The sequence below is a fragment of the Ursus arctos genome, unplaced genomic scaffold (genome assembly GCF_023065955.2).
Source record: "Ursus arctos isolate Adak ecotype North America unplaced genomic scaffold, UrsArc2.0 scaffold_36, whole genome shotgun sequence".
Taxonomy (NCBI): domain Eukaryota; kingdom Metazoa; phylum Chordata; class Mammalia; order Carnivora; family Ursidae; genus Ursus; species Ursus arctos.
The window spans coordinates 23,645,310-23,670,995 of record NW_026623050.1 but is presented as its reverse complement, the minus strand read 5'-3'; the positions used below and the strand labels follow the sequence as shown (position 1 = coordinate 23,670,995).

The following is a 25,686-nucleotide window of genomic DNA, read 5'->3' as shown; positions in this document are numbered from 1 at the left end:
AAGGACTGATGAAGAACCAGAAAGTCAAAATTACAAAGAAAGCATTGTTTGTGTAAATCCATGAGTTTTTAAAGGAGAGTAGGCAGCTTGGAAGATGTTTCTAAGCTTTGAACTTGACCCCATGGAGGGACCACCCAGAATTTGCCTTTGGAGCCATTGCTAACCTCCGTTAGTGAAATTCCCATTCTTGTTCCTCTCCTGCATGTTCGGGAGGGTGCCGACGGAACAGCTTCAGCTGTTACATGGTTAATTAGTAGTTAGTGCCTTAATCTAGTCCTGTTTGCTCCAGACCACGACCTAGTGGCCAGACTGCAGACGTTTATTGTTGACTTTTCCCTTCCTGTTTTCCTATGAGGACAATGATACAGAGCTCTTGGCTTGAAATTAGTCAGTAGCTGAAGAGCACAAACCAAAGACTTGTTATTTCTGGAACACGTTTAACCATAGCATGTGAATAATTAGAACTACAAGGAATGACTCACTTGTTGAAAGACCTCTCCAACATCAACTCCTATCTGTTGAGCTGTCTTGCCCGTAGAGTGTTTTGCACACTTTTCAGTCTGGCGCAGAAGTGGGGTGTTTGAAAAACCAAATCCTTCCTCTCTAGTAGGCCAGGAATTGTTCCATACAATCCAGTGTTGGCCCTTGCCGCCCAAAACGTGGTTCCACGCTGGCAAAACCAGTAGCACCAGGGAGCTGGTTAGGAACGCAGACTCTTTTCAGGCCCTGCCTCAGACCGCCTGAATCTGCATTTGCATTTCAACAAGATCCCTTGGTGATTCATGAACAGGAAAGTTTGGGAAGCCCAGGACTATGTGCCCACAACCTTGTCTGGGAGGAGACACTATTTCATTTCCCCGAAGCTGCCTCTCCCCTTGCAATGAAGAGGGCGGGGGTGGGGGTGTGATAGGCAGGTAGAGTAGCTGGGTGGAAAAGGGGTGGGGCCAGTAAAGACTGCCAAAGAGCGTGGCAACGAGATGCCCCTTCCTGCTTCGTTCTCCTTCCCGCTGTGACTCCCAGCGTGCCTGTGAGTGCAGGGTCAAGCTCCACCATCCAATCTGGAAACCCAGTCCTGGGACATCTGTAGATCCCATTTTCCTGCTGGTACCCTGGTTCCAGGGAATCAGGCATCAAGTCAAGGGAGTTGGAAGACACGAGCACACAAGCAGGTTTAGGTCTGTTGAGAGAAAAGCATAAATCTTCCAGAAACCCCAGGACCGTGTAGATTTGAGACCTCATCTTATCTGGGTCCTTAGGGAAAGTTTGGCTTCACGTTGCGTGCTTGGTGCTTGCAACCTTCCTAACCTCTGGCCTGTCTGCCATGACAGCACGTCAAGGACATTATCCTGCAGTCCAACCCGCTCCTGGAGGCCTTCGGGAACGCCAAGACCGTCCGGAACAACAACTCCAGCCGATTTGTGAGTCTCTTCCCTGTTTCAGAGAATGTCACCTGATGGATGACATCGATATTCCTGATTTAAGTCTGGTATCCCCAAGGAAATGGGAGCTTTTCACGTTTCATCAGGAGGCTGCTTTTCAACCTCGTCTTCATTTTCTTAGCGGTGTGCTGTCGGGCATCCATTTGCCCTTTCCCTGAAGTTAGTTTTGAGCCTCGGGATAGAAGATGATTTTTGAAAACAGTTCTCAATGCAGGTCGCCTTACTAGGGAAAATGAAAATTGATAGAAGTGTCAGCTTTGGTCCTGGAGGGGTTTGCTTTGTGCCCTAGAGGAAAGACCTTCTTTCCCAGACAAATAAGTGAGTCGACTAGATTTGCAGGTCTTCTTGCCTTACTTTTGCTTCCTGGAACTTGGCCCGTGGACATGCAAGGGAACAGACACTTGATCCTGTACCTTGGAGAGAACCTTCCTCCTCTCTGGCAGCCACAGTGAGCCAGTTGTCTACCCACCCCTCAGAGGTCTGTGTGTTTGTTTTAGATATATTCTTGTAACATCATCACATCCAGAAGCCACTGGATACGGCCTATCAGATGGCCTCCTAACTGGTCCACTTAACCCAAGGCAATGAAAGTGTCAGCCAAATGCATTGTCATGAATGCCCATTTAGACATTTTTCTGCCTGAGTGTCTCCTCGGGGGGTGAATTGGAAAGCTTGGCAAGGATGCATATGAATATATTGCCCTTGACAAAAAGCCACATTTACAAAGAAATGGGTATTCGGCCAGTAGCTTTGATTTATGTAGATTTTATATCTTATCTCAACCATAGATTATGTCTGGCAGTAAAGCAGTCAGGGAGCCATCTGTGAGGCTGATTCCAGACCATTTTAAAATAAATAGTGGGAATTTTGGAGAAAAACAATTTCTTTTTCACTCTTCTATTTTGGAAGGAAGCTTCTATCTCCAAGAGAATTCTTACTAAGGTCTCATACAGTGATGTTGGATTCCCTGGTGAGTTATATCTGCCCTTATTGCCCTCACTTTCCTTGCTGTTCAATACTATTCAAACTATTTACTCATTCGTTCACCACTCATATTTTTCTGCTCAGTGCCTGGGTTGTGTTACCTTGAGGAAGTTTCTAGGTAATGAAATACAAAAGACAATGTGAATGAATTTTCCACTTGACCTTTTTTTCCTAATTGTCTGTCTCCGTGTGCCCTGTAAAAATGCACTGACCAGATTTAACTCTCTCGGTACCCACCCCCTTTTGCCTTCTTTAGCAAAAGAATAATTAAATCAGTATTTTGATGTTTCCAGTATAAATTGTTCTTTATCCTTGGACAAGGAGGATTCGTCAGTCATTTTTTGTAAAACAAAAATACCCAGCATTTATTATTTTTCCAATTATAAAATTTCATGTAACCCTGATGGAAAGATGAGAAAGAGCGTGAGTGTGCAAACACACACACACACACAGAGTAATGTCTGATGGGGCATCCAAAGATGTTTCCATTAATAATGAGAGAAATGTAAATCAAAACCATAAATCATTTTCTGTCTCTCAGATGAGCAAACGTTGAGATTGATAATACCAGAGAAGACACACTATTGGTTGAAGCCTGACACATTCCCCTAGGAGAGCAATTTGGCAATTTTTATCAACATTGAAAACGTTCAGGGGCACCTGGGTGGCTCAGTCAGTTAAGTGCCCAATGCCTAACCTCGGCTCAGGGCTCAATCTCAGGGTTGTGAGTTCAAGCCTTGTGTTGGGCTCCACACTGGGCGTGGAGCCTACTTCAAAAAAAGAAAAATTTAAAATGTTCGTTTTCTTTTAATTATTCTTTTAAGATGTTATATCTAAGTCCCGTTAATAATGACTTATTTAAGAAGATATCCATAATATATTGTTAAATTTAAAAAAAGAACAGGCTACAGAACAACATAATATTTATAATATGGTCTCATTTTTTATTTTAAAAGACATGTTATATAAAACTTAACTAAGGTGTCTGTAAGTCTAAAGTTTGAATATACTGTTAACAAGTGATTGTTTAGTAGGAGGGAGTAGAAGGGGCTTCAGGGTCGGAATATAGGTAATTTCTCCAGCAGGGGTGCCTGGCTGGCTCAGTCCATAGAGCATGCGACTCTTGATCTCAGGGTTATGAGTTCGAGCCTCGCATTGGGTGTAGAGCTTACATAAAAATAAGATCTCTGAAAAAAGGGACATGCGGTATGAATCATAAAAACTCACATATTTCCACTTACCAATCTTTTCAAGTTTTAAGCAATATATTATGAAATATTTCAAACACTATTTAAAAATAATACAACGAACACCAGCATACCCAGTACCTAGCTTAAGAAATAACACATTACCAAGAATCAACGTTTCTGTCCATCTGATTATGAAAACACAATATCCTTTCTTCATACAAGTTCCTCTTTTCCCCCAGGCTGCTCTACAACGAAACTAAACTTTCGGTCTCTCGTTGGGGTTTTAACTTTTATATAACAATTTTGATTGTATATTAGCATTTCTGTCCATTGGAACAGTGGTTCTCCACCTTGGCCACATAGAAAAATCACCCAGGCTCTTAGAATTGCTCAGGTTTGGGTGCCAGTCCCTGGAGATGGATTTACTTCTCCGGGGCGCCTGGTGGCTCAGCCGGTTAAGCGTCTGCCTTCAGCTCAGGTCATGATCCTGGGGCCCTGGGATCCAGTCCCGCATGGGGCTCCGTGCTCAGTGGGGGGTCTGCCTTTCCTCTCCCTCTGCCGCTCTCTCTGCTCTGCTCGTGCTCTCTCTCTCTCAAATGAATATATAAAATCTTAAAAAAAAAAAAAAAAAAAAAAGCCTCCCCAGCTCTTTGCAACAGGGCAGCCAAGGTTTCAAACCACTTCTGAAAGGGTTTGAGAGTTTGCCATATCCTACATCTGCCCTTCCTGGATTTGATGTCCTGTTTGGTTTCATTCCCATGGCCAGATTGATGGGGAATGCTTAGGGGGTACACATGGACAGACACTGATTTATTCCCTCCAAAACGTGCCAAAAGGAAAAGATGGTGAAGGAATAGTCATCATCATAGGAAGCGTGGGGAATCTTGTTCAGCAATCGTGTCTCCGGAAGCACTGTAATTTGGGATAGCAGTGGTTTGTGGTCCTTCTGTCTGTCTGGTGCTTCTAGGTGTTTGTTTTTGGGTTTATTTGGGGGAAGGGGAGGAGTCATCAGAATAAGACACATAGACAGTTAGAGGGTGGCCTTCCTTTGTAACTTTTCTGGTACCTGAAATCTGCAGTTGACTTAGCACGAACACAGCAGCAGATAGCGGAGGCCGTAGGCTGCAGGAAAAACGTGAAATGTGCTTTGCTTGTCCTTAATGAGTTTATGGTTCTAGTCCCAGACTTGCGGCCTGGCAGGAGCCAGCCCTGAAATGGGTGGATTTCATCAGTGTACACATTTTTAAACTACTTAATGTTGTAAAATATTAAAATTTAAGAATGTGAAGCGCAGTTAGGCTGGGCATGCTCGCCAGTTTGACCCCAGGCCGTACACTCCCGAACACCCACATTCTCATCTTTTCCTTTGTCTTCATTTACGCCCCTGGCCCTTTCCAAGGATGGGAGAGCAACCAGGTTCTAGTGAGAAAAATCGTGTCATTTCCTTAACAATCTGGACACCTTTCCAGCTAAATCCCAGGGCTTTATTCTCCTTTGTTCCTTCCGAGCAGTAATTTAAAAGGAAATAATTAACAACAGTAGCAAAAATCTCCACACCCACAACTAGCTGGAAAGAACATTGTTTATAATCAAGTGTTTTTACTTTAGGTAAGAACGCTGGATGGTCCAGAGGTAAAAGGACGCCTTTTGCTCAAAGCCATGAAACTAGTCTGGCAGAGGGAAAATTTGCTCTCCCTGAAAGAGGCTGATAGAGTTCGCTCTTGTTAGATCAAGGGAACCTTGAGATTTTCTATCCCATTCTTTACAGCTTCCGGCTTAGCAGGCAAGTACCCACTGGGGGGAAATGGGCAAGGAATACAGCATATCCTTATTTAGTCGGGCTAGAAGGGTAGATTCTCTCTCTCAGGGTAGAATCGTGCGACTGGACAAAAGCCCTGATTATGGTCTGAAAGGAAGAAGTGAGGAAGTCTTGATCAGAACTAGGAATAATTCAGAATGTATCTTTCATTAATGAATTTCCTTGAATTATATGCTGTATTCAAAGCCTGTTTGGAACATCATGTTTCTGCTCACCGACCATTGAAGGAAATCCCTAACTTTCTTGCAGGGAAAATACTTTGAAATCCAGTTCAGTCCAGGTGGGGAACCAGATGGTGGAAAGATCTCCAACTTCCTTCTGGAAAAATCCAGGGTGGTGATGAGGAACCCCGGAGAGCGGAGTTTTCACATATTTTACCAGGTTTTCCTTTATATTTTTTCTTTCTATTTCCTTATTCCTTCTCCACATTAACAAAAAAAATTTTTTTCCTCTCAGTTCTCAGGTTTAGACAATCTAGCCTGCCAAGCCAAGGGGTGTTTATTAGTATAGTGTGTATAAATCAGTGTGCAAAACTGGTGAGGATGTCCCTACCTGCGAGGAGAGTAAGTTCTTGGGCAAAGAAGAGAAGAATTTCCCAAAGGTTAAATAATCAAGAAAGTGGTAATATAACGGCAGAACAAACGTACGAGCGCTTGATTCCTTGCCAGGCAGGAGTCCCTGTGGGGAGGTGTGGCTGGGAGGGCAAGCAGAGGTGCGGAAGGCGCACAAGGGAGCGAGGTCGGGAGTCAGCCCTGGCAAGTCAGGTGGCCCAAACGGCGCCTGGACCAGTTGGCAAGGGCGGAAGTCTCCCGAAGGAGAGCTCGGATGAAAGACTAGGGGGGGCTAAGGATCCTTAGGAATCCTGGACCTGGACGTCCAGAAGCCACGGAGAGTGGGTCAGATTTCTTGATGTATGAGTTTATGTATTAGCATTTCATATGTCGGGGATCCACTCAGATTTTCTTTGAAGAAAGGCCTGCAGCTGTTTTTGGTGTTAGGTTTACTTTGTTATAGTTTGAAGGTCATTGGATTAGAAGCAAGTTAAAGCTGTGTCGGGAGCTCGTACACAGTCTTTTCAGTTAGCTAGCTCTCTCAGATGATGGCACATCACTCTTGCAGGTGGCTAGCGCGTGATGAGGATGTCTCCTCTGCGGCTTGGAGAAGTTCAGAGTCAAGGAAAAGCTTATGGCCGAGAACAGCATGTGTCTGCAGGCAGGAGAGGGTTGGGGGGGTTGAAAATGCAAATGAGGGGCTCTGTGGTGTGGATGGGGAGAAAAAACAGAAGGGGGAAAATAGGAAGGGGGTGGCACAAAGATATTTTGAGGAGGCGGAAGAAAGCGAAGGGACCCTGATGTCATGGGTGACCTAGAACTTCTCTGTAATGGAGATGATGTTCCCTCCTTGCGGGGCGTGGAGCTGAGATGACAGGAGGAACTTGACCGGGATGGAGAAGTGTGGCGAGGCCCTCTCTTTTCCTAAATCCCTCCGGGCTGGAGCAGGTGGCTGCTGGAGCCAGCCTGCCTGGGCCAAGTGCTTCCCTTCCCACTTCCTCCTTCAGTGCTATTTTCTTGGTAGTCTGAAGTCAGTCGTGGTAGGAGTATTTACACCCGACAGTCAGCAAACACTACAAATCCATTCTTCTCCCCACGAGCTGATTGTTGGATATTTTTCTAGCACACCACTGGTGGGAGCCCTTTTAAGAGGACCTTGCTCAGACCAAAGGCAAATATCAAAACGGGACAGCCCATTGGTTAGGAGGTTCCAGAACGCCAGAGAGCGGGACCCGGGCCGCTGCTCTAACAGGCATCCGTAGGGGGGAGCGTGAGGGGCAGCTGCACTTCATAAAGCCATTAGCACGCTGAGCAGAAACGAAGTGCTTATAACCTGGCTTGTTTTCTGCTCTTCCGGGGGGTCTCACCAGCACGGCACCACAGTCCTCCTTGGATGCGGGGAAGTTCTCAGCTCTTGTAGGTCTCACCAGAGTTGGGAACGAGATTTTGCAGAGATGACCTGGGCTACCCCAAGCAGAGCAGCCATCCTGAAGCCCACATTTTGGAGATGAGGACCCCGGTCATTGTAGAGGGCAGGGTCAGAGCGCGCTCATCACCGGGGCCCGGGAGCGGGGCCTCGGCTTGGGGGGCCGCACCACACGCACCCCGCTTGCCTCCTGCAGCTCATCGAGGGCGCCTCCGCAGAGCAGAAGCACAGCCTGGGCGTCACCAGCATGGACTATTACTACTACCTGAGCCTCTCGGGGTCCTACAAGGTGGACGACATTGACGACAGGCGGGAGTTTCAGGAGACCCTGGTAAGGGCTGGCTCAGGGCCACGCGGGAGGGGCTCGGCGCTGGCGGGGCCTGGGGTAGACGGGGCAGGGACGGTTAGGAGCGAAGAGCGGCCGCTTGAGGACCACCGAATGAGTTGCAAGGGGGGAAGAAGTGAGTCCTCCTCCCCGCCCCCACCCCGCAGGTGCTCTCACAGGTGAGCGCTGTCGTAGGTAGATGGACCATCCCTGTTCACCTAGAGCTTATGCCATTGCTGAGCTGTTTCCTCAGAAAGCTGAAGCGAAGACCGCCCTTCTGATCTTTTCCAACACCTCCAAGGGGGTTCCCTTCACCCCCACACTGAACGGGCAGACGGCAGCCCTTGCCTCCATGCCCCTCACGCGCTGTGCGTGTCAGGGTACCAAGTGTCAACCCCGGTACGTTATTGAGGGGTCACGTCTTCAGGGAAACAACTCAGTAAGCCAATCTAGAACTTTCTGGGGCTGGGCTGTTCACCCGTTTAGCCTCAAAGAACTACATCCCCTCTGCCTTTTGAGTCCGTTTCCTGCCAGGCCCGTCCCTCAGCCCAGACCCAGGTGCGAGGTGGGGACCCGACAGGGCACGTGGGGGTGCGGTTTGAGGGGGGCAGGAATGAAGACAGCATCAAGGGGCCACATGGCCGCAAAGGAGGGGAGAGAAGGAATGCAGATGAGGGGTCTGCATTGGTCCTAGCATATGGTTCTTTTAGGGTTCAGATGAATAAGTCTTGGCATTTCAGCTATTTTTACTGAAGTTAACGAACCTCAGAAACAAGACTTTTCTGTTGACGCTTTGATTTGATTTGCTGGAGGTCTTTAATCAAGATCCTTTCGCAAGTACCATCTATTCTCACCCTCCTGGTGAGGCGAAAGATCTCCAAAGTCTCCTTGGAGTAAGTGGAAAGGGGGCCTCCGTGCCCTTGGAGGGAGGGGGGTGGCAGTGAGGACACTGCAGGGCACAAGGACAGGGTGCTGACTGTGGATATGGCTGCGGCTCCCTGTGTATCTTTGCTCCTGGAGAGCTCCTGCCGGGGGATCGCGCGCTGCATCTAAAGACACCAGTGCCCTTCCAGCCTGCCTCTGACACTTGAGGGGATGAGTGCCTTGGGCAGTGACCGCGTCCTACAGCGCCTTCCTGCCGCCCTGCCAGCTAAGCCCCATGTGACCACACAACTTGGTCTAAGCTTTGGCTTCTTCACCACGTGCTTAGCAAGCTGGGGCCAACCCACCTGGACGATTTCTCGCTTCTCTCCCAGCACGCAATGAACGTGATCGGGATCTTCGCGGAGGAGCAGACGTTGGTGCTGCAGATTGTGGCGGGTGTCCTCCACCTGGGGAACATCAGCTTCAAGGAAGTTGGCAATTACGCGGCCGTGGAGAGTGAGGAGTGTGAGTAGCTCTGGCACACGGCGGGTGAACGCGGGTGAACGATCGCTTAGCTCTGCCCCAGGTAACCAGCCGATGTCCTTTGCTAGGGCCTCAGCTGGGCATTTGGGGAAGACACAAGGAGTCTTGGGTCCTGTTGGGGCAGAACAAATGGTCTTAAGAGCGTCTGGGCCTCTCCTGGCCACCTGCCGTCCTCACCACATCCCACACCGGTAGACCATTCATGAGATTGTTTCAATGTACCATCAACCTTGGGGGAGTCTGCCAGAATTTCACACCTAGGTTTACAAATAAAGTGATACTTCAATGACGATGAGAGTGATAGCCAAATAACTCCACAAAGATTGGCCTCCTAAGAAAAATCTTCTCTGTACATGACCTGGAGGGTTTCCATTCACCTCACGGTCCTGAAGAGCCGTGATGGGGTTTATGTCAGTACGGAAAGCTCGCAGGTGCAGCTTGTCTGTGGGCTGGTTTAGACTGCATTCTGAAAACAAACACATGGGCCCTGGCTCTTGTGTCGATACTGCTGGCGATCGCCTTTCATGGTCACCTCTGTAATAGAGCCTGAAGGCTGAGTGATCGGGTTTGCGCTTTGGGAAGACATCGGTCCTTCCTGCGGGCACGTTGTTGGTTGTGTGAGCTGCAATCTGCCACAGCCACTGTGACGGGCGACTTTAGCCTCCAAGGCATCAGATGGCTTTCCAGGCTGCTCTCAACCCACACAGCCTTTAACCACCCAGGAAGGCATTTCTTCCTTTCTCAGCATTCTTCCAGAATGATAAATTTAGATCCTTAGTAATAAATAGTATCCCACTCATTGCTGACAATGCAGGGAGGCTATTTCCATTCCAAATAAGGTTCTTTTTTTATATTTTTGTTTTCTTTTGTGATAAAAGAGGGAAGTTCTGCTAACTTCTGATGTCTGTCTGATAAAAAGAAAGATGAATTATGTTGACCAGGGAAGTGAGTGTGTGTCGGTGTGTGTGTGTGTGTGTGTCTGTGTGTGGGAATGACAATGAATATACGTGGTGTGCATAAAGTCTAGAAATAGCACCTAATAATCACTGTTTCTAGACTTAATTTTCCTTCACATTTAACAAATGCACATATGTATCCAGGAGGGTCGTTACACTTGTCCTTTTAACAATGACCATGCAGGTTTCTTGGTGGTTGCTGTGGAAGCAGAATGACTTTCTCTTCCCTTCTTGGGTAGTACGGTCTTATTGCCTCTTCACGCTGGGGAACAAAACAACTGTGACACAGCGAGCCCTCCCCAGCATGCTTGAGCCAGGAAGTGGTTCCTTGCACACTGAGGTCTGGAGGAAGCAGCCCCCTCGGCCAAGCGGGGAAGGCCCAGGATTGGCAGCTGCCTGGCAATGCCCTGAGTGGAGATGCTGGCGTGCTGGAGACCAGGAGAGGCTGTGCTTGGGACCAGAGAGATGGAGCAGAGAATTGGGCCCTCCTCCTGAGAATCCGTTTCCCGCTCACTTGGTATACCTTGACATGAGTCATGACCTCAGCAGAGTGTCGTGTCTACCCCTTTGCTTGTCACCTTGTTCCCTTCCCCAGAGGGCACCAGGGTTTCCAGTCTCTTGTATTCCTTTCAGGGGATATGTGTTCCAGAGCCACGACGCTCATCCAGTTTCTCACTTTTGTGCATTAATGGGAGCATAACGCACCACATTCTGTGGTTGCTTTTTCACCTCCCGTTATGTCTTGGAGATTATTCTATTCATTAAGAGCTTGATGAAGCTCTTTTTATTTATTTTTATTTAAAAAAATTTTTTATGTAAGTCCCCATACAGTACATCCTTAGTTTCTGATGTAGTGCTCCATGATTCGTTGTTTGCGTATAACACCCAGTGCACCATGCAATACGTGCCCTCCTTACTACCCATCACCGGCCTGTCCCAATCCCCCACCCGCCTCCCCTCTGAAGCCCTCAGTTTGTTTCCCAGAGTCCATAGTCTCTCGTGGTTCATTCTCCCTTCTGTTTACCCCCCTTCATTCTTCCCTTCCTTCTCCTACCGATCTCCCTGCTATTCCTTATGTTCCACAAATAACTGAAACCATATGATAATTGTCTTTCTCTGCTTGACTTATTTCACTTAGCATAATCTCCTCCAGTCCTGTCCATGTTGCTGCAAATGTTGGGTAATCATTCTTTCTGATGGCTGAGTAATATTCCGTTGTATATATGGACCACAGCTTCTTAATCCATTCGTCTGTTGAAGGGCATCTCAGCTCCTTCCACAATTTGGCTATTGTGGACAATGCTGCTATGAACATTGGGGTGCATATGGCCCTTCTTTTCACTACGTCTGTATCTTTGGGGTAAATACCCAGTAGTGCAATGGCTGGGTCATAGGGTAGCTCTATGCGCTTCATCTCTTTTTAGCTACATAGAATTCCATTGCTTGGCTGTGTGTACTTTCACTGAACCAATCATCCGTTGGTGGACATCAGGGCAGAACCTCTGCTGTTACAGCACTGAATGCACACACTGAAATGAACTCACCTGGTTTGTGTCCTCTCTCATGTTTGAGTATATCCCATGGAATAAATTTTTTTAACTTTTTAAAATTTTAAAAAAGATTTTGATTTATCTGACACAGAAAGTACAAGCATGGGGAGTGATAAGCAGAGGGAGAGGGAGACTCAGGCTCCCCGCTGATCAGGGAGCCCATCACAGGGCTCATTGTGGGACCCCGGGATCAGGACCTGAGCCAAAGGCAGATGCTTAACCGACTGAGCCACCCGGGTACCACCCCCGCCCACCTCAACGTGGACTAAATTTTTAGAAGAAAGTGTTAGCCCATATTTTTATAACAGAAGAAAGCAGACAGTTTCTCTAGCTGTTGTAGAAAAAGATGGTAAGATTCCCGTCATAGCTGACCTAATAAAGCAAAACAGCCATAAGTGACAACAGATTTTGTTATTGACCTGACCTTAGACTGGTGGAGCTGTAGGATTTCCTGAGTCAAACCTGTACGTTGCTGAGAAGTCAAGAAAACCTCAGCTTAGGCACGTGTATATCCATCATAGTCACTGTAGTAAGATGATGTACTTTTGGAAATAAGTCTTGCTCCAAAGACGTTAACCTGTGAATTTTGTTGAAGGGAAAAAATACGTAAATAGGAATGGAAAGTACGAGGGACAATGCCCATCTTTTTTGCTGTGTAACTGATGTGTTCGAGAGCACGGAACCTCAACACCGGAGACCGCCCACATTTACCTTGCCATTTCTTTTAGATTTGTAAAACAGCATTTTGTGTTTGCTACGTCTTTTTACTTTAGCTCCTCTGTACTTCAGATGTACACAGAAAAATTAATCCAACTTTGTTTTACACTTGAATGCAATAACAGAAATCTATTCTCATTATCAAAATGTGTTGAAATGTTACTTTCTGGCAGGTTCTTTTGTGTTCTCCATAACTCTGATTAACGATACCAGAGTTATAGCAGGTTTTTGAAATTAATCAATGCCTCCTCCCTCCCTCGCTGCCTCCCCACAGCCTCCTAGCTTCTGTACTGACGTCCTTCTCCAGCCACACCTGCACACACCCTCACGGAAATTCACAGCCTGCAGGAAGTCCATTTGAGCAGCCCTGTAATTTCAGCACCAGGGCAGCCACTGAAGAAAATGTAGGGCCATAAAAGCTTGTACTTGAAAAACATGGCATGGATTTTTTTTCCAAGCAAGTACTAGATTTCCTCTTTAAACTTCTTAGGGGTCTCCCTAAGCTTGTGGCTCCGATTCTTGGCCATATTCCATGCCTTGTTTTTCAAGTGCCTGTGGTCCTTCACTCCTGCCTTCCTCTGCAGTAGCTTGGGGGACTCAGACGTTAGTAAGTTTCTTTTTCAGTCTTATGTAAGGACCCAAGGACTTAGCCCTTATGTTGTGTTTCTTTAGTTATGGTCATAAAGACAATGGCATAGGGGCGCCTGGGTGGCGCAGTTGTTAAGCGTCTGCCTTCGGCTCAGGGCGTGATCCTGGCGTTCTGGGATCGAGCCCCACATCAGGCTCCTCCGCTGTGAGCCTGCTTCTTCCTCTCCCACTCCCCCTGCTTGTGTTCCCTCTCTTGCTGGCTGTCTCTCTCTCTGTCAAATAAATAAAATCTTTAAAAAATAAAAATAAAAATAAAAAAATAAAGACAGTGGCATAAACATTTTTACCAAATATTTTAACTGTGTCCCTATTTTAACATGATAGGGGCTTGGCAGAAGCCCACATTTTACAAAACAGACAGATGGAGGCTAATTATTCATTGTATCAAGGTATTCGCTGTGTGTAGCTACCATGAACAGTGAGGGGCCCTGGCGAATTTACTATACACCATTGGTAATAATATCCACTGTATCAAGTGAGATGTGTGTGTATCGACTAACTGCCTAGTGGTGGTGATAATAACCAACGTTATAGCTTCCCCTTAGTAAAGGCCTCTTGTATGTCAGACACTCTGGTAAATGTCTCCTGATTCTCCCAACAACCACGCATGTGTCTAGTCTGGCGTATGGGCGTCTTAGGTCCTTGCCCTGTGCAAAGGTTAAGTTTCGGTTTTGTGGAAGACACATCCAGATTCCTAAACATGTGTGTTAACATGAAAACCGAACTAAAGGAATTGGCCGTTGGCAAATGGCCCTTTGTAAAAGGAAGCCCTTCTACTAGTCAGAGCATTTCTGTAGAATGCTAGCATAGATAATAAGTACCTTGTTCTGGCATTACGCTTCTTCAAAATGCATTCACTGACTTAATCTCGTTGGAAGGTATCTACTGAGAAATGTCAGCCCGTTCATTCTAACACCATCTGTGAAATTCAGATTATCCTTTATTGGGAGGCTTGTGATTTTTGAGCATTATCATAAAGTCTTTAACAAAATCCTTTTATCAGAAACTTCTGATACAGTTTTATGGGGAAAAAGAAGACTCATATCCAAGTTTAGAGTTTGGATTTGTGTGCATGAAAACCTTTCATTCATACTACAAAAAAATCTGAGCATTCTTTCATGACCCGGAATGGCATCCTTTATTCACTTTAGAGTGTTTTGAGCAGAAATCAAGAAAATCCATTTATATCACTGGCCCTCCTCTTGGCAAGGTTCATGGCCTGAAGCAAGTTATGAAGCCGTCTCTTCCGCTCTTCTCTTCGAAGACCAGAGCTATGTTACTCCGTGTCCTTACGACGGGATGGGTCTGCTGTGAGATGAACAGCGCCAGTGCCCTCCGTTGTGTGCCATCGCCTCTCCCAGAGAAATCTTACAGATCCCATCCCCACCCCCTCCCAGAAGTCATTCAGGCCCCTCTGACTCCAGCCCAAATTTCTCCTGCCATTCAAGGACCTCCACTGTCAGAGTTCACCCTAACCTTGTAACTACCTACCTTTTCAGCTAGAGTCCGTGCTGGTCTGCTCGCTGCACCTTGACCGTGTCTCCCACCCTGCTTCCTCCACCCCTGTGCGCACCCCACTGCGCTCCCCTCTTCTCTCTTCCTCTGCATCTGTACAAATGCTGTTCATCCTTTCAGGCCCCACAAGAATCCCGCGTTTTCCTGGACTACCCCAGCAAGTCATTATAGCTTCCTGTCCTAAATGCCTCTAAACTTTATTATCTAGACTTGTTAATTTGGTAAGCTATCCATGCCTTGTCTAGACTGTCTTCAGGATTTCTTAATATTTTGTGTTCTGTCCTCTCTAGTAACCCTACGTGTGGTAAGCACTCAAGAAATAGGTGATTATTATGATATTGTAATTATTACTTCATGATTCCAGGTGCTTCAACATCTTTGGGAATGATGCTATGAAAACACCATACAGGAAAGGAAGAAAACAATTTTCGGAGCCAAAGAAATGTCTCTTGATTTAGTTCCTTCCGGGCTGCCTTGCTGCAGGCCTGGAAAGATGTCCATTTTAGGCTTGTTAGCTGTGATCTCAGCAGGGGGGGTTGGTTCACCATCCTTCTTGGATCACCAATTTGTATTATTGGAAGTCTCAGCCGTCATAGGAATTGACTCATGTAATAGAACAATTGAGAAAAACAAAATGGATGTGTGTGTGTGGGACTGCTGATAAGCAGTCTTCAGTAGAGTGAAAGTTTTTTTTGGGGGGGGGCAGTGCTGGTGTCTTGTATATGCACGTGTGTACGTGTGTACGTGTGTGCGTGTGTGCATACACACAAAAGTGCCTCCACGTGTTTGCAAAATGAATTGTTAAAATTCCAAAGACAATCATGTTTTATTTTGTTTTCTATAGTTTTGGCTTTTCCTGCATATCTTCTGGGGATAAACCAGGACAGGTTGAAAGAAAAGCTTACAAGCCGGCAGATGGACAGCAAGTGGGGAGGCAAGTCGGAGTCCATTCACGTGACCCTCAACGTGGAGCAGGCCTGTTACAGCAGGGACGCCCTCGCCAAGGCTCTGCACGCCCGCGTCTTTGATTTCTTGGTAGATGTAAGCACAAGTGCATGCTGCTGGCATCTCACATCTCGGCTCTAAAGAGGAAAACTACCAAGCGCTTTGTCTTCATGTTTTGGCCTGTTCCTTATAACCATTAGCTTACTCTTCCACTTTTTATCCTTTCACCCTGGATCACTGAATCCCACTTTTGCTTCTAGAATCGTCCAACAAGACATTGAATATGGTAACAGCTTCTGAGGGCCACAGTATTTAGTAAAGCCAGAGCTACAGAACAGAAAAAGGGGAGACCCATGGTCGTGAAACTTGGTTGACCCTTGAGCCTAAATCTTTAGAATACTGTATTTGTCATATTAACCCCAAAATTTAGTGGCTTAAAACAACAGGCATTTTTTTCTGTCACGGTTTCAAAGCAAGTGACTTAGCTTAGCGGTTCTGACTTAAGGATGAGGCCGAAGTCAAGATGTTGATCGGAGCTACCCCTCATTTCGAGGTTTGACTAGGCTTGGAAGGTCTCGTTCTCAGATGGTGCGCTCTTATGGCTGTTGGCGGGACACCTCAGGTCCCTGTTGCATGAGCCTTCTTTTGGGCTGTTTGAATATCCTCCCAACACAGCAGTTGGTTTCCCCCAGCGGGAGTGATCTAAGAGAGAAAACACAGAAGAAGCCACAAAGCTTTTAATTTGTAAGCTTGGACTCAAATGTTGACACTCTGCCATATTTTGTTAGAAGCAAGTCACTAAGTACAGCCCACAGTTAAGGGGAGGAGAATTAAGTTCTGCCTTTTGTTTTTTTTTGTTTTTTTTTTTAAAGATTTTATTTACTTATTCAACAGAGATAGAGACAGCCAGCGAGAGAGGGAACACAAGCAGGGGGAGTGGGAGAGGAAGAAGCAGGCTCACAGCGGAGGAGCCTGACGTGGGGCTCGATCCCACAACGCCGGGATCACGCCCTGAGCCGAAGGCAGACGCTCAACCGCTGTGCCACCCAGGCGCCCCAAGTTCTGCCTTTTGAAGGGAAGAGTATCAAAGAGTTTTTAGATATATTTTAAAACTATCATAGGGGCGCCTGGGTAGCTCAGTCGTTACGCGTCTGCCTTCGACTCAGGTCATGATCCCAGGGTCCTGGGCTCAAGCCCCGCGTCGTGCTCCATGCTCAGCGGGAAGCCTGCTTCTCCCTCTCCCACTCCCCCTGCTCGTGTTCCCTCTCTTGCTGCCTTTCTCTAAGTATTTTAGAGGAAAAATCATGTGATCCTTCCAACAACCGTGTGACTTAGTGTTATTATCCCTGTTTCACAGACAGTTGAGGCACAGAGAGGCCAAGGAGCTTAGCCACAGTCACACTACTAGTAAGTGATAAACCTGGGATTACACCGAGGCAATGTGGCTGTGTTCTAGCTCTTCTGCTCCTCTGCCTTTTATATCGTCAAGCTAGAAAGAACCGTAGGGGGACCCTAAGGCAAGAACAGCAGCATGGCCGTGCGCTCCAAAAAATCTGTTTGAATCCCGGCAACAAGGTCTGTAAGGCTTAACGTGTAGTTAGGTGTGGTTAGGGTTGAGTAGGGCAGGGCAGGATAGGGTAATTATTTTGTGTACTTTCTGTGGAAGGTTGGGGTCATACTAAACATTAGTCATCCTTTCAGCTTGTCCAGACTCCTCATTTTACCGACAAGGGAATCTTAAGCCTAGGGACTGGTGGATTTGCCCGAGGCCGTTCAGCAAGAGCGTGATGCAGAATGGACCGTAGAACCACGTCTCTCTCGTCTCTTTGTTCACCGTGCCTTCCAGTGCCGGGCTTCCTACCCGACTTTCTTTTTGCCTGCCCTTTATTTTTTGTGTGGTAAAAGCAGATGACGCCCCATGTAATTAGAGCTGACACTTACTGGGCACTGAGCACGCGCCAGGCACTGGCCGAGGGCTGTGTGTCATGACGCATTAGCTCACGAAAGAGGCCACGTCATTTTCTTGGCCCCGAAAGCACCTCTGGTGTTTCCACACTCATCCAGGTGTTCACCACCTCTGGGAACTTTTCTCCCCTGTCCCTCCCTGCCTCGCTGCCCTTCCTGAGGCTCCTGGTGGAACCTGCACGCACCCTCTCCCGTTAAGTCTAGCCATTGGCTTGCGTGTCCCTTCTCACAGTGATCCAGAACACAGATGTCGTGGACATCGTGCCATTCCAGGGAACCCCAGACCCTGCCTCTGGCCCGGGGCAGCCTTGGGGATTCTAACGTCACTGTCGTTGGCAAAATCATAGCAAGGATTCAATGAAACACATGGAAAGCGCTGAGCAGAGCCTGGCAGGTGAATAGTAAATATAAGGAGACTGCTTATATTCTCATCACTCTCATAATAGTTGCTGGTATTATTATCTGCAGCCCACTCACCCTCTCTCTAAGCTCCCGGCACCAGATATTGATGTCCCTCCCAGCTGTGTTAGGGGCCATTAAATGGCTACTGGACGGGCTCAGTGGAAATAATACCTATGGATATTGTCTTATTGGTTCTTTATAGGAAGTAGGTTTTATTTCAGTCATCCAAGATGACATTTTCTTCCAATTCTCCAGACTTCCTGAGAAAAACCAAATGCTGGAAGTTAATAGCTTTCATCATTAAGCAATAGTAGCTTTTTCGGATCCTGGTGGTTTCCCGGAGTACTTGACCTTGCAGCAAACCTCTTTTTGAAGCTGCACGTCCCCTCTCTTCTTGTCCTGTTTCCATTAGGCCGTAGCATTTGCTGTTTATAGTCTTGCTTCCCTTTCCCCCCATGCTTGCCCCCTTTCTAATAGGAAAGAAAAGGAGTTAATTGCTATGCTGCTTACTTTCTTCTAGTCCATCAACAAAGCAATGGAGAAGGACCACGAAGAATACAACATTGGTGTCCTGGACATCTATGGCTTTGAAATATTCCAGGTAAGACCAGTTTGAACAACCGGGGCCGTGGGAGGGTGATGCATTTTGTCTGACTTGAAAGAAACAATTCTAGGTAATGGAAAAAACCCACTGCAGTTCATTTTTGCCTCTGTAAGTTGTTCATGTACCTTTACTAAATTAGTTTCTCCTAAATATAAACTATGTTGCTGTCTACCGATGCCTCCAAGATTTCTGTTAAGGCTTCTCACATTGAAACATTGGCACTTAACCACTTAAGAAATGACTTTATAATGATTTCGCAGAAACAGTTACATGCAAGTAACTTTTTTTTTTTCCCAGAAAAATGGCTTTGAACAGTTCTGTATCAATTTTGTCAATGAGAAATTACAGCAGATTTTTATTGAACTGACATTAAAGGCAGAACAGGTAAGCAGTCCGTCTTCTTTCTTCTTGTGTTATTTCCAGTGTGTTGTGTTTAAAAGATATGAAAGTCTCTCTTTTGGTACTAGATTCAAGTTTTAGTCTTGTATTAGGAAATGTACTTAATAAAGTCAGGCAGAAAAACCATATGCCATTGTGACATTTTAGTCTATGAAATGTAAACACCATCTGCTACAGTTTCTTTCTCTTTTAAGCAAATGATGTTGTGAAGTTGGACTTATTACTGGCTCCTTTTACTACTCTGACTCATTGACCGGGTGGAAAATGGAAACCCAGTTCCAGCCCCAGTTGTCGATGGCATGGACCGTGTTCCAGAAGAAAAACTTGGGTTTTCTCAGATTTGCTCCACTCCCAGTCTCCCTTGAAAATCAATGTGGCTTTAATGAAGCTCGCAGTTTTCATTCTGACTTGAAGTCACAGGCCTGGTTATAGTTTCTCCTCGAAGTTCAGGACAGGCTCCCTTTGATTCTGGGTTCCACGTTGTTTTGGATTCCTAGGGTTGCTGTTCAGCGTACCACCAACTGAGTGGCTTAAAACCACAGGAACATCTTCTTTCATAGCTCAGGAGACCAGAGTCTGAAGCCAAAGTGACCCTAGGGCCACACGCCTTCCTGGCCTCTTCCAGTTTCCGAGGCTCCTGGAGGTCTTTGTCCTGTGTCAGGTGTAACTCCGGGCTCTGCCTCTCCCTTCACATGGCTTTTCCTCTCTGTGTCTCTCTGTGCCCAAATCTCCCTCTTCTTTCTCTTGTAAAGACACCAGCCATTGGATTAAGGGATCACCCTACATCCAGGATGATTTCATTTACAAGATCCTTAGCTTACCTATATCTCAAAGATCCTGTTTCCAAACCTCACATTTTGAAGTTCTAGGTGGACGTGAAAAAGCGGGAGACCCATTCAACCCACTGCACAGGTGAAAGGCTATTTGGGGGACAGTGAGTCACGGAAGTATTCGTGCCTCTGCTTGGGAATCCCAGTGAGCAACGGTTTCCACATAAATCTCTGCCCTGATATTCTAGCCTTCCATCCCGTCAGAGCAGCTAGAGCAGAACAGCCAGGATAAAGGGTGGTAGGGGCCGAGACCCGATGATGTAGGCAGAGGCTAGGTCATATAGGAACGTTGTCCAGCATGGCAAAAGCTTCGGCTTTTGTAGGAAGTATGATGGGAAGCCCTGGGGGAATTTTGAGCAGAGTGACGTGGTCTGATTTGTGTTTTTGAAAAGGTTATTCAGGCTCTATAGACTTATGGAGTGGGCTGAGGAGAAGACAAACAGGAGTGGAAGTTTAAAAACCAGTTAGGAGACTGGGCAAGAAATGGCGGAGGTGTGGACAATGATGGTAGCAGTCGAGGCAGTAACACCGTGAGAGGTGGTCAGATTGGGCATGTGTTTTGGAAAGTGAGTCGACATGGCTTGCTTAAAATAATTAGCAAGGAGCCAAGAAGGAAAGAGGAATTAAAGATGATTGCTCCCTTTGTAGCTTGAATCACAGGGCCGGTGGTGAGGCAATTTGCTGAAGAGTGAAATTAGGAGAGTTGGTTGGCGATGGTGGGGAAATGCAGAATCAGATCTCCACTGAACAAGTTAGATTTATAAGGCCCATGACACGTCTGAACAGAGACTCTATAAAATATGCATGACCCTGGAACTCAGTGGGGAGGTCTAGACCAGAGAAATGAATTCGGGGGTCATTCACCTCCAGGTTCTATTTGAAACCATAGGATTGATTGAAATCCCCCTGGAGAAGCAGGGCTGAGCATACAGGAAGGCTGGAAGGTTGAGTCCAGAGACTCCATCAGGTGAAGATCGGGAAAGAAGCTAACGAAGCAAGACTGGTGCGGAAGGAGGGAAACCAGAAGAACGTGGTGGTGTTCATCAAGTTAAATGAGCAACTGGCCTGACTGGGGGGCCTTCCCCTGGGGTTCCTAGAGGCTAATCCGTGCTGCCGTCCTTACGTTAAATTCAGAGATGATTTTGTCACTGGACCTATAGGTTAAGCCATATTAAATTGCTATTGCTTGTATATCAAAAATGATTGTGTGGTAACAAATTTCATAGGGTTCAAATGAAAAATTAGGCATCCGGCTGGCTCAGTTGGGAGAGCATTGGACGCTGCATCTCAGGGTCGGGCGTTCGAGCCCCACGTTGGGCGTAGAGTTTACTTTAAAAAAAGAAGAAAGAAAGAAAAAGAAGAAAAAAAGTTACCAAACAATGAAATGTTCCTTTTCTATCCCTCTTAGAAAAAAAAAAAACATTCCCATTTTATGTCAAAGGGCATTCAGATTTTTCTCTCGTGGCGCTCTCTGTGCCTTTGGTAGTCGTCTGCGTGGATGTCCAGCTAATCTTCACTGGGTCATAATGTGAGTCCCCACTTTCTGTCCTTCAGGAAGAGTATGTTCAAGAGGGCATAAGATGGACACCCATCGAGTACTTCAATAACAAAATCGTGTGTGACCTCATAGAGAACAAAGTTGTAAGTACCGGGCTGGTGTGTCTCCTCACTGCACATGGATTTATGTCAAGTGGGTGTGTGTTGTCTTGTGTCATTGTTTTAGAGTAGGGGAGGTGACAACTCTGATTTGCAGAGAATTTTAGCAATCCCATCAGTTGTGTGCATAGATGTCCGTGTAGTGATATGAACACGTGTGTATGAATAAAATGCCAGTTTACAAATGGCAGTTGTCACTGAATTCTGAGAGAAGACGTCCATGACTTAAATGGGTAGCATAGTGAATGAAGAGGCACAGAATTGACCCTGCTTTCTGGACAGTCTATACAGCTTCTTGGACTTAGCCCTAAAATGTATCCAAAAGAAAACAAGAAGGGTGTAGGCAGCGATCCCCACAGTACTGTTCGTTTGGTTTGGTTTTTTACACAAGTCCAGAACTGGAAACCGTAAAACCATCCAAAGACAATTCAGGTGTTAAATAAATTATAGCATATCAGAGCAGGAAAATATAGGCATTAAAATAGTAACTATGGGGGCGCCTGGGTGGCGCAGTCGTTAAGCGTCTGCCTTCGGCTCAGGGCGTGATCCTCCACTGGGAGCCTGCTTCTTCCTCTCCCACTCCCCCTGCTTGTGTTCCCTCTCTCGCTGGCTGTCTCTCTCTCTGTCAAATAAATAAATAAAATCTTTTAAAAAAATAAAATAGTAAGTATGAAGACTGTGTAAAACATGAAGATTGTTTATAAAATAGTGCTGTGCGAAAAAAATAACACATGAGAGAATGTGTCCGCTCTAACTGTGTGAACCATGCCTCTGTGTGTAACGGGCGAAAAGCGAACATTAAGAAATGAATTAGGGTCAAGGAGAATGTTTTCATTTTTCTTCTGGGTTTTTAAAAGCAACTTGGTACAAATAGGAGTCAGCAGATAGTGATCCACATAAGAGTTTGGATAGAACTTCAGGGAAGTTAAACCTTTTTTTTTTTTTTTTTTTTGGAAAATGGACTTTCCTCCATCATTAGGTCTAAGTGGTAACTCCCATATGGGATTATTAATGGCATTCTTGGTCAAAGGGAAGGACTGACTTTCAAGATGGTATCTTGAGTCTGGGGAACTGTTTCCTTGCTTAAGAAAAGACCTGATAAGCCACTGAACTGGGGCTTTCAACTGTCGCTGAACTGGGGCTTTGCTGTCTTGGTCCCATCAGAACCCTCCTGGGATCATGAGCATCCTGGACGACGTGTGCGCCACGATGCACGCGGTGGGGGAGGGGGCAGATCAGACGCTGCTGCAGAAACTTCAGATGCAGATCGGGAATCACGAGCACTTCAACAGCTGGAATCAAGGCTTCATTATTCACCATTACGCTGGAAAGGTACGTCCAGAGAGCGGGGGTCCCACGGGAAAGCGGAAGTTACCCTTCCCAATGTCTGCCTTTATGTTTTAAGCCTTTGGGTCTGTGACCTGTTTTCTCAGAAGCAGCTGATAACAATAGCCATATAGTTTCATCTGCTTCGCTGTATTTCATTCATTCAGCATTCATCCATTTGTTCCACAACATGGGACCTATGAAGTTTTTGCAGAGGCAGGACAAAGGGTAGTAGACACTACTGCATATTTTTAAATCATGAATCGCCCTGGCGTGTATATTAACTGCAGAAGGAATGGATTTTTGTCTTGCGTCTTGCTGCAGTCACAAGCCTGTTTTCCTCACCCGCCTATGCCTGCTGGGAGTATACATAAGGCTTGCTTTGGGGGTCCCTTGGCTAGCTCAGTTGGTAGAGCATTGACTCTTGATCTCAGGATCATGAGTTCAAGCCCCATGTTAAGCACGGAGCCTACTTAAAATAAGTAAATAAAAACAAGGCTTGTTTTTGATGTCGGTCCTCATAAGATGCGTAATTACTGGGTACCAGGCTTTGTCTAGGTGCCACCGATACAAAGATAAGTAAGTCGAGGCATGATATTTAGGGTCTTCTAATCCTATGGACATCCACTGGCCCCACCTTTCACCGCATCTAATCTCTTGTTAACCAGGGTCCCCGAGCATGAATTTTATGCTGACTTGATCCAATTATGATGCCATTTGTAGAAAAAATTGCAGAACCTCAGATGACATGCCCCCTTTCAATGGATTAATGAGCAGACGTTGTTTTCTTTTATTCTGTTGTAGTGAAAATGTAGGGAAAGAATTAGGTTTATTGCTTCGACACTCCTGTGGAGTCACTGGAGAAGGGGTGTGTGGTCATGTTAGCTGAAGTCCTGGTCGTAGGTCATCTGGGCCATGTAGGCAGCCGGATACCATTCATCAGCATCCACAGACCGTCACCACGTACGTTAGCTAACAAGTGAAATAAAACATGCCCAGCCTTAATGTGACAGTTCATGATGAAATCCCAGTTGTACATCTGGAAATATTCACATTCTGGTAAGAGCCATGCCAACTTGGATTTTCTTGTTCAATGAAATACTTCGAGGATAAAATTAGATTTCTTTCCATTCTTGGCCAGGTATCCTATGACATGGATGGCTTTTGTGAAAGGAACCGTGATGTGCTTTTCATGGATCTGATCGAACTTATGCAGAGCAGTGAGCTGTAAGTGTGTTTTGTCTTATCCGACATGGAATAGAGGTTTGATCAAATTTTTAGTATTAAAAAACAAACAAACTTGTGGCCTTCCAGTGGTCAGCAGTTTGTTCCTTTGAGCTCTCTGGCGTGGATTATCAGTGGACAATTTGGTTATTCAAAATAATTTTTTTTCTCCAATCCCATGTACTCCTAACACCTCCGGCCTCCAGATTCTACATGCAATGTGCATGCCCTTCAGGGCCCCTAGCTTCATCATTTTCAGCAGTATCATCAGGGAGAGGCGACTATCCTGGGGTTGGGTTGGGATGGCCATTTCTGACTAAGAGTGGAATGTTCTGGTTCTGTGATACTTTGCCTTCAGAATATCATCCTAAGAATTTTCCATGGTCACTTAATTTTTTGACTGGCTAATGGCTTAGCAGGCTGTGAGAGGACGTGTCCCCAAAGCATTTGGGAAATGGCTCAAGAAGTTTGGGAGGGGCAACTTAAGAGGGATTTCCTCAGAGGTTTGTTTTAACTCCCAAGACCCTGTCTAAGCTCTAGGGGTAGAAACAGGAGGGGTGTCCATCTGCCTGGCAACCTGCAGGAGCTCCCAGGGCCAGCCCTGCTCTGTCCTCTCCTCCCTTCTTCCCTTGCAAAGTTTCCCAAGATCTTGGGTAACGGATATAGTATGATTTACACGGTCAGGCCTGGATATGCCAGGCAAACACAATATTGTACAGTCTTCCAGATTTTACAGTTTTTAGAGTGGCCTCCAAGTGGGAGCTGCCCTTGGAGGCCATGTTACTCAAGTTGTTGTAAGATTAAGGTGAACTTCCTTAGTTAACAGCCCTGCGCCTGACAATTTTCTAAGAAAACCGAGCATGCTTTTCAGGCTTTGGCCGGAAGTTGTTCTTCTCCATTTCATTCTCTTCCCCTCCCCGCCTCCCACTTTCCCTGGCCCTCATCTCTCTGTGCCGTACTTCCCTGAGCTCACGCCCTCAGCTTTGGAGCTCCCGAATTGGTTTTCATTTGAAAACTCAGAAAATCGATTTGCTCCTCTCTTAAAAAGGTCAGCCGCAAGTCCTGCCTCGTGGATTTTTATGCCTGTCAGGTGCAGACATGCTTTCAGATTTTATTTGAATTATTAAAATTCAATTTGAGAGCCGAATTTGAGAGCTGTTGACACATCCACGTAAACTCCTGTCCTATAGACACGGACTATTGTTTATTAAACACATTTGCTGCAAAAATCTATAATCGCGTCTGGTCAAGTTAAAAGTAGATTGTGAGGAGACTTCCTAGAAAATTCGAGATGGCTCCAGAGCCATTTAGGAGGAATTGAATTTGAGTGTCCGATTGCTGGTTTACATGGATGACTTAATTCGGTCAGCACATATTGTCAGGCACCCACTGTGTGCCGGGCTGTGTTCCAGGCACGAGGGGCACTGAGTTTGCCAGGACATCGTCCCTGCCCCGTGTCTTGGTGCATACGAACAAATGCAACTCGATTGGAGCGACTAATGAAAATCTGTTCAACAGGCAAAGGACTGGTGAATTACTAGTGCTCCGCTTAAAATGACTTGTACTCAAAAGCACAGTTTGTCAGCATTTTTGGCAGGGGTGAGAGGCACGGTGTACTACTGGCATCGAGTAGGCAAAAGTCACCAATGCTGCAAAATATCCTACAATGTATAGGGCAGCCTACCCCTCCCCACCTCTCCAAAGAATTCTCCAGCCCCAGATCCCAGTATCAGTAGCGCCAAGGTGGAGGAACCCTGCCTTAGAGCAGAATCTGCACTGGATCTCAACAGTTCATACACACACCCGAG

At 46.2% G+C, this 25,686-nt stretch overlaps 1 protein-coding gene across 1 annotated transcript in view; it reads left to right on the top strand.

Moving 5' to 3' along the window:
• Positions 1-25,686, top strand: part of MYO1E (myosin IE) — a 188,804-nt gene that overhangs the window by 113,391 nt on the left and 49,727 nt on the right. Inside the window, exons 6-15 of the mRNA XM_026518589.4 lie at positions 1,329-1,418; positions 5,682-5,813; positions 7,606-7,740; positions 8,991-9,123; positions 15,372-15,568; positions 18,360-18,440; positions 18,741-18,827; positions 21,227-21,313; positions 22,493-22,660; positions 23,796-23,881. Coding sequence (XP_026374374.3) covers positions 1,329-1,418; positions 5,682-5,813; positions 7,606-7,740; positions 8,991-9,123; positions 15,372-15,568; positions 18,360-18,440; positions 18,741-18,827; positions 21,227-21,313; positions 22,493-22,660; positions 23,796-23,881 — 1,196 coding nt within the window. The remainder of the gene's footprint in view (positions 1-1,328; positions 1,419-5,681; positions 5,814-7,605; positions 7,741-8,990; positions 9,124-15,371; positions 15,569-18,359; positions 18,441-18,740; positions 18,828-21,226; positions 21,314-22,492; positions 22,661-23,795; positions 23,882-25,686) is intronic.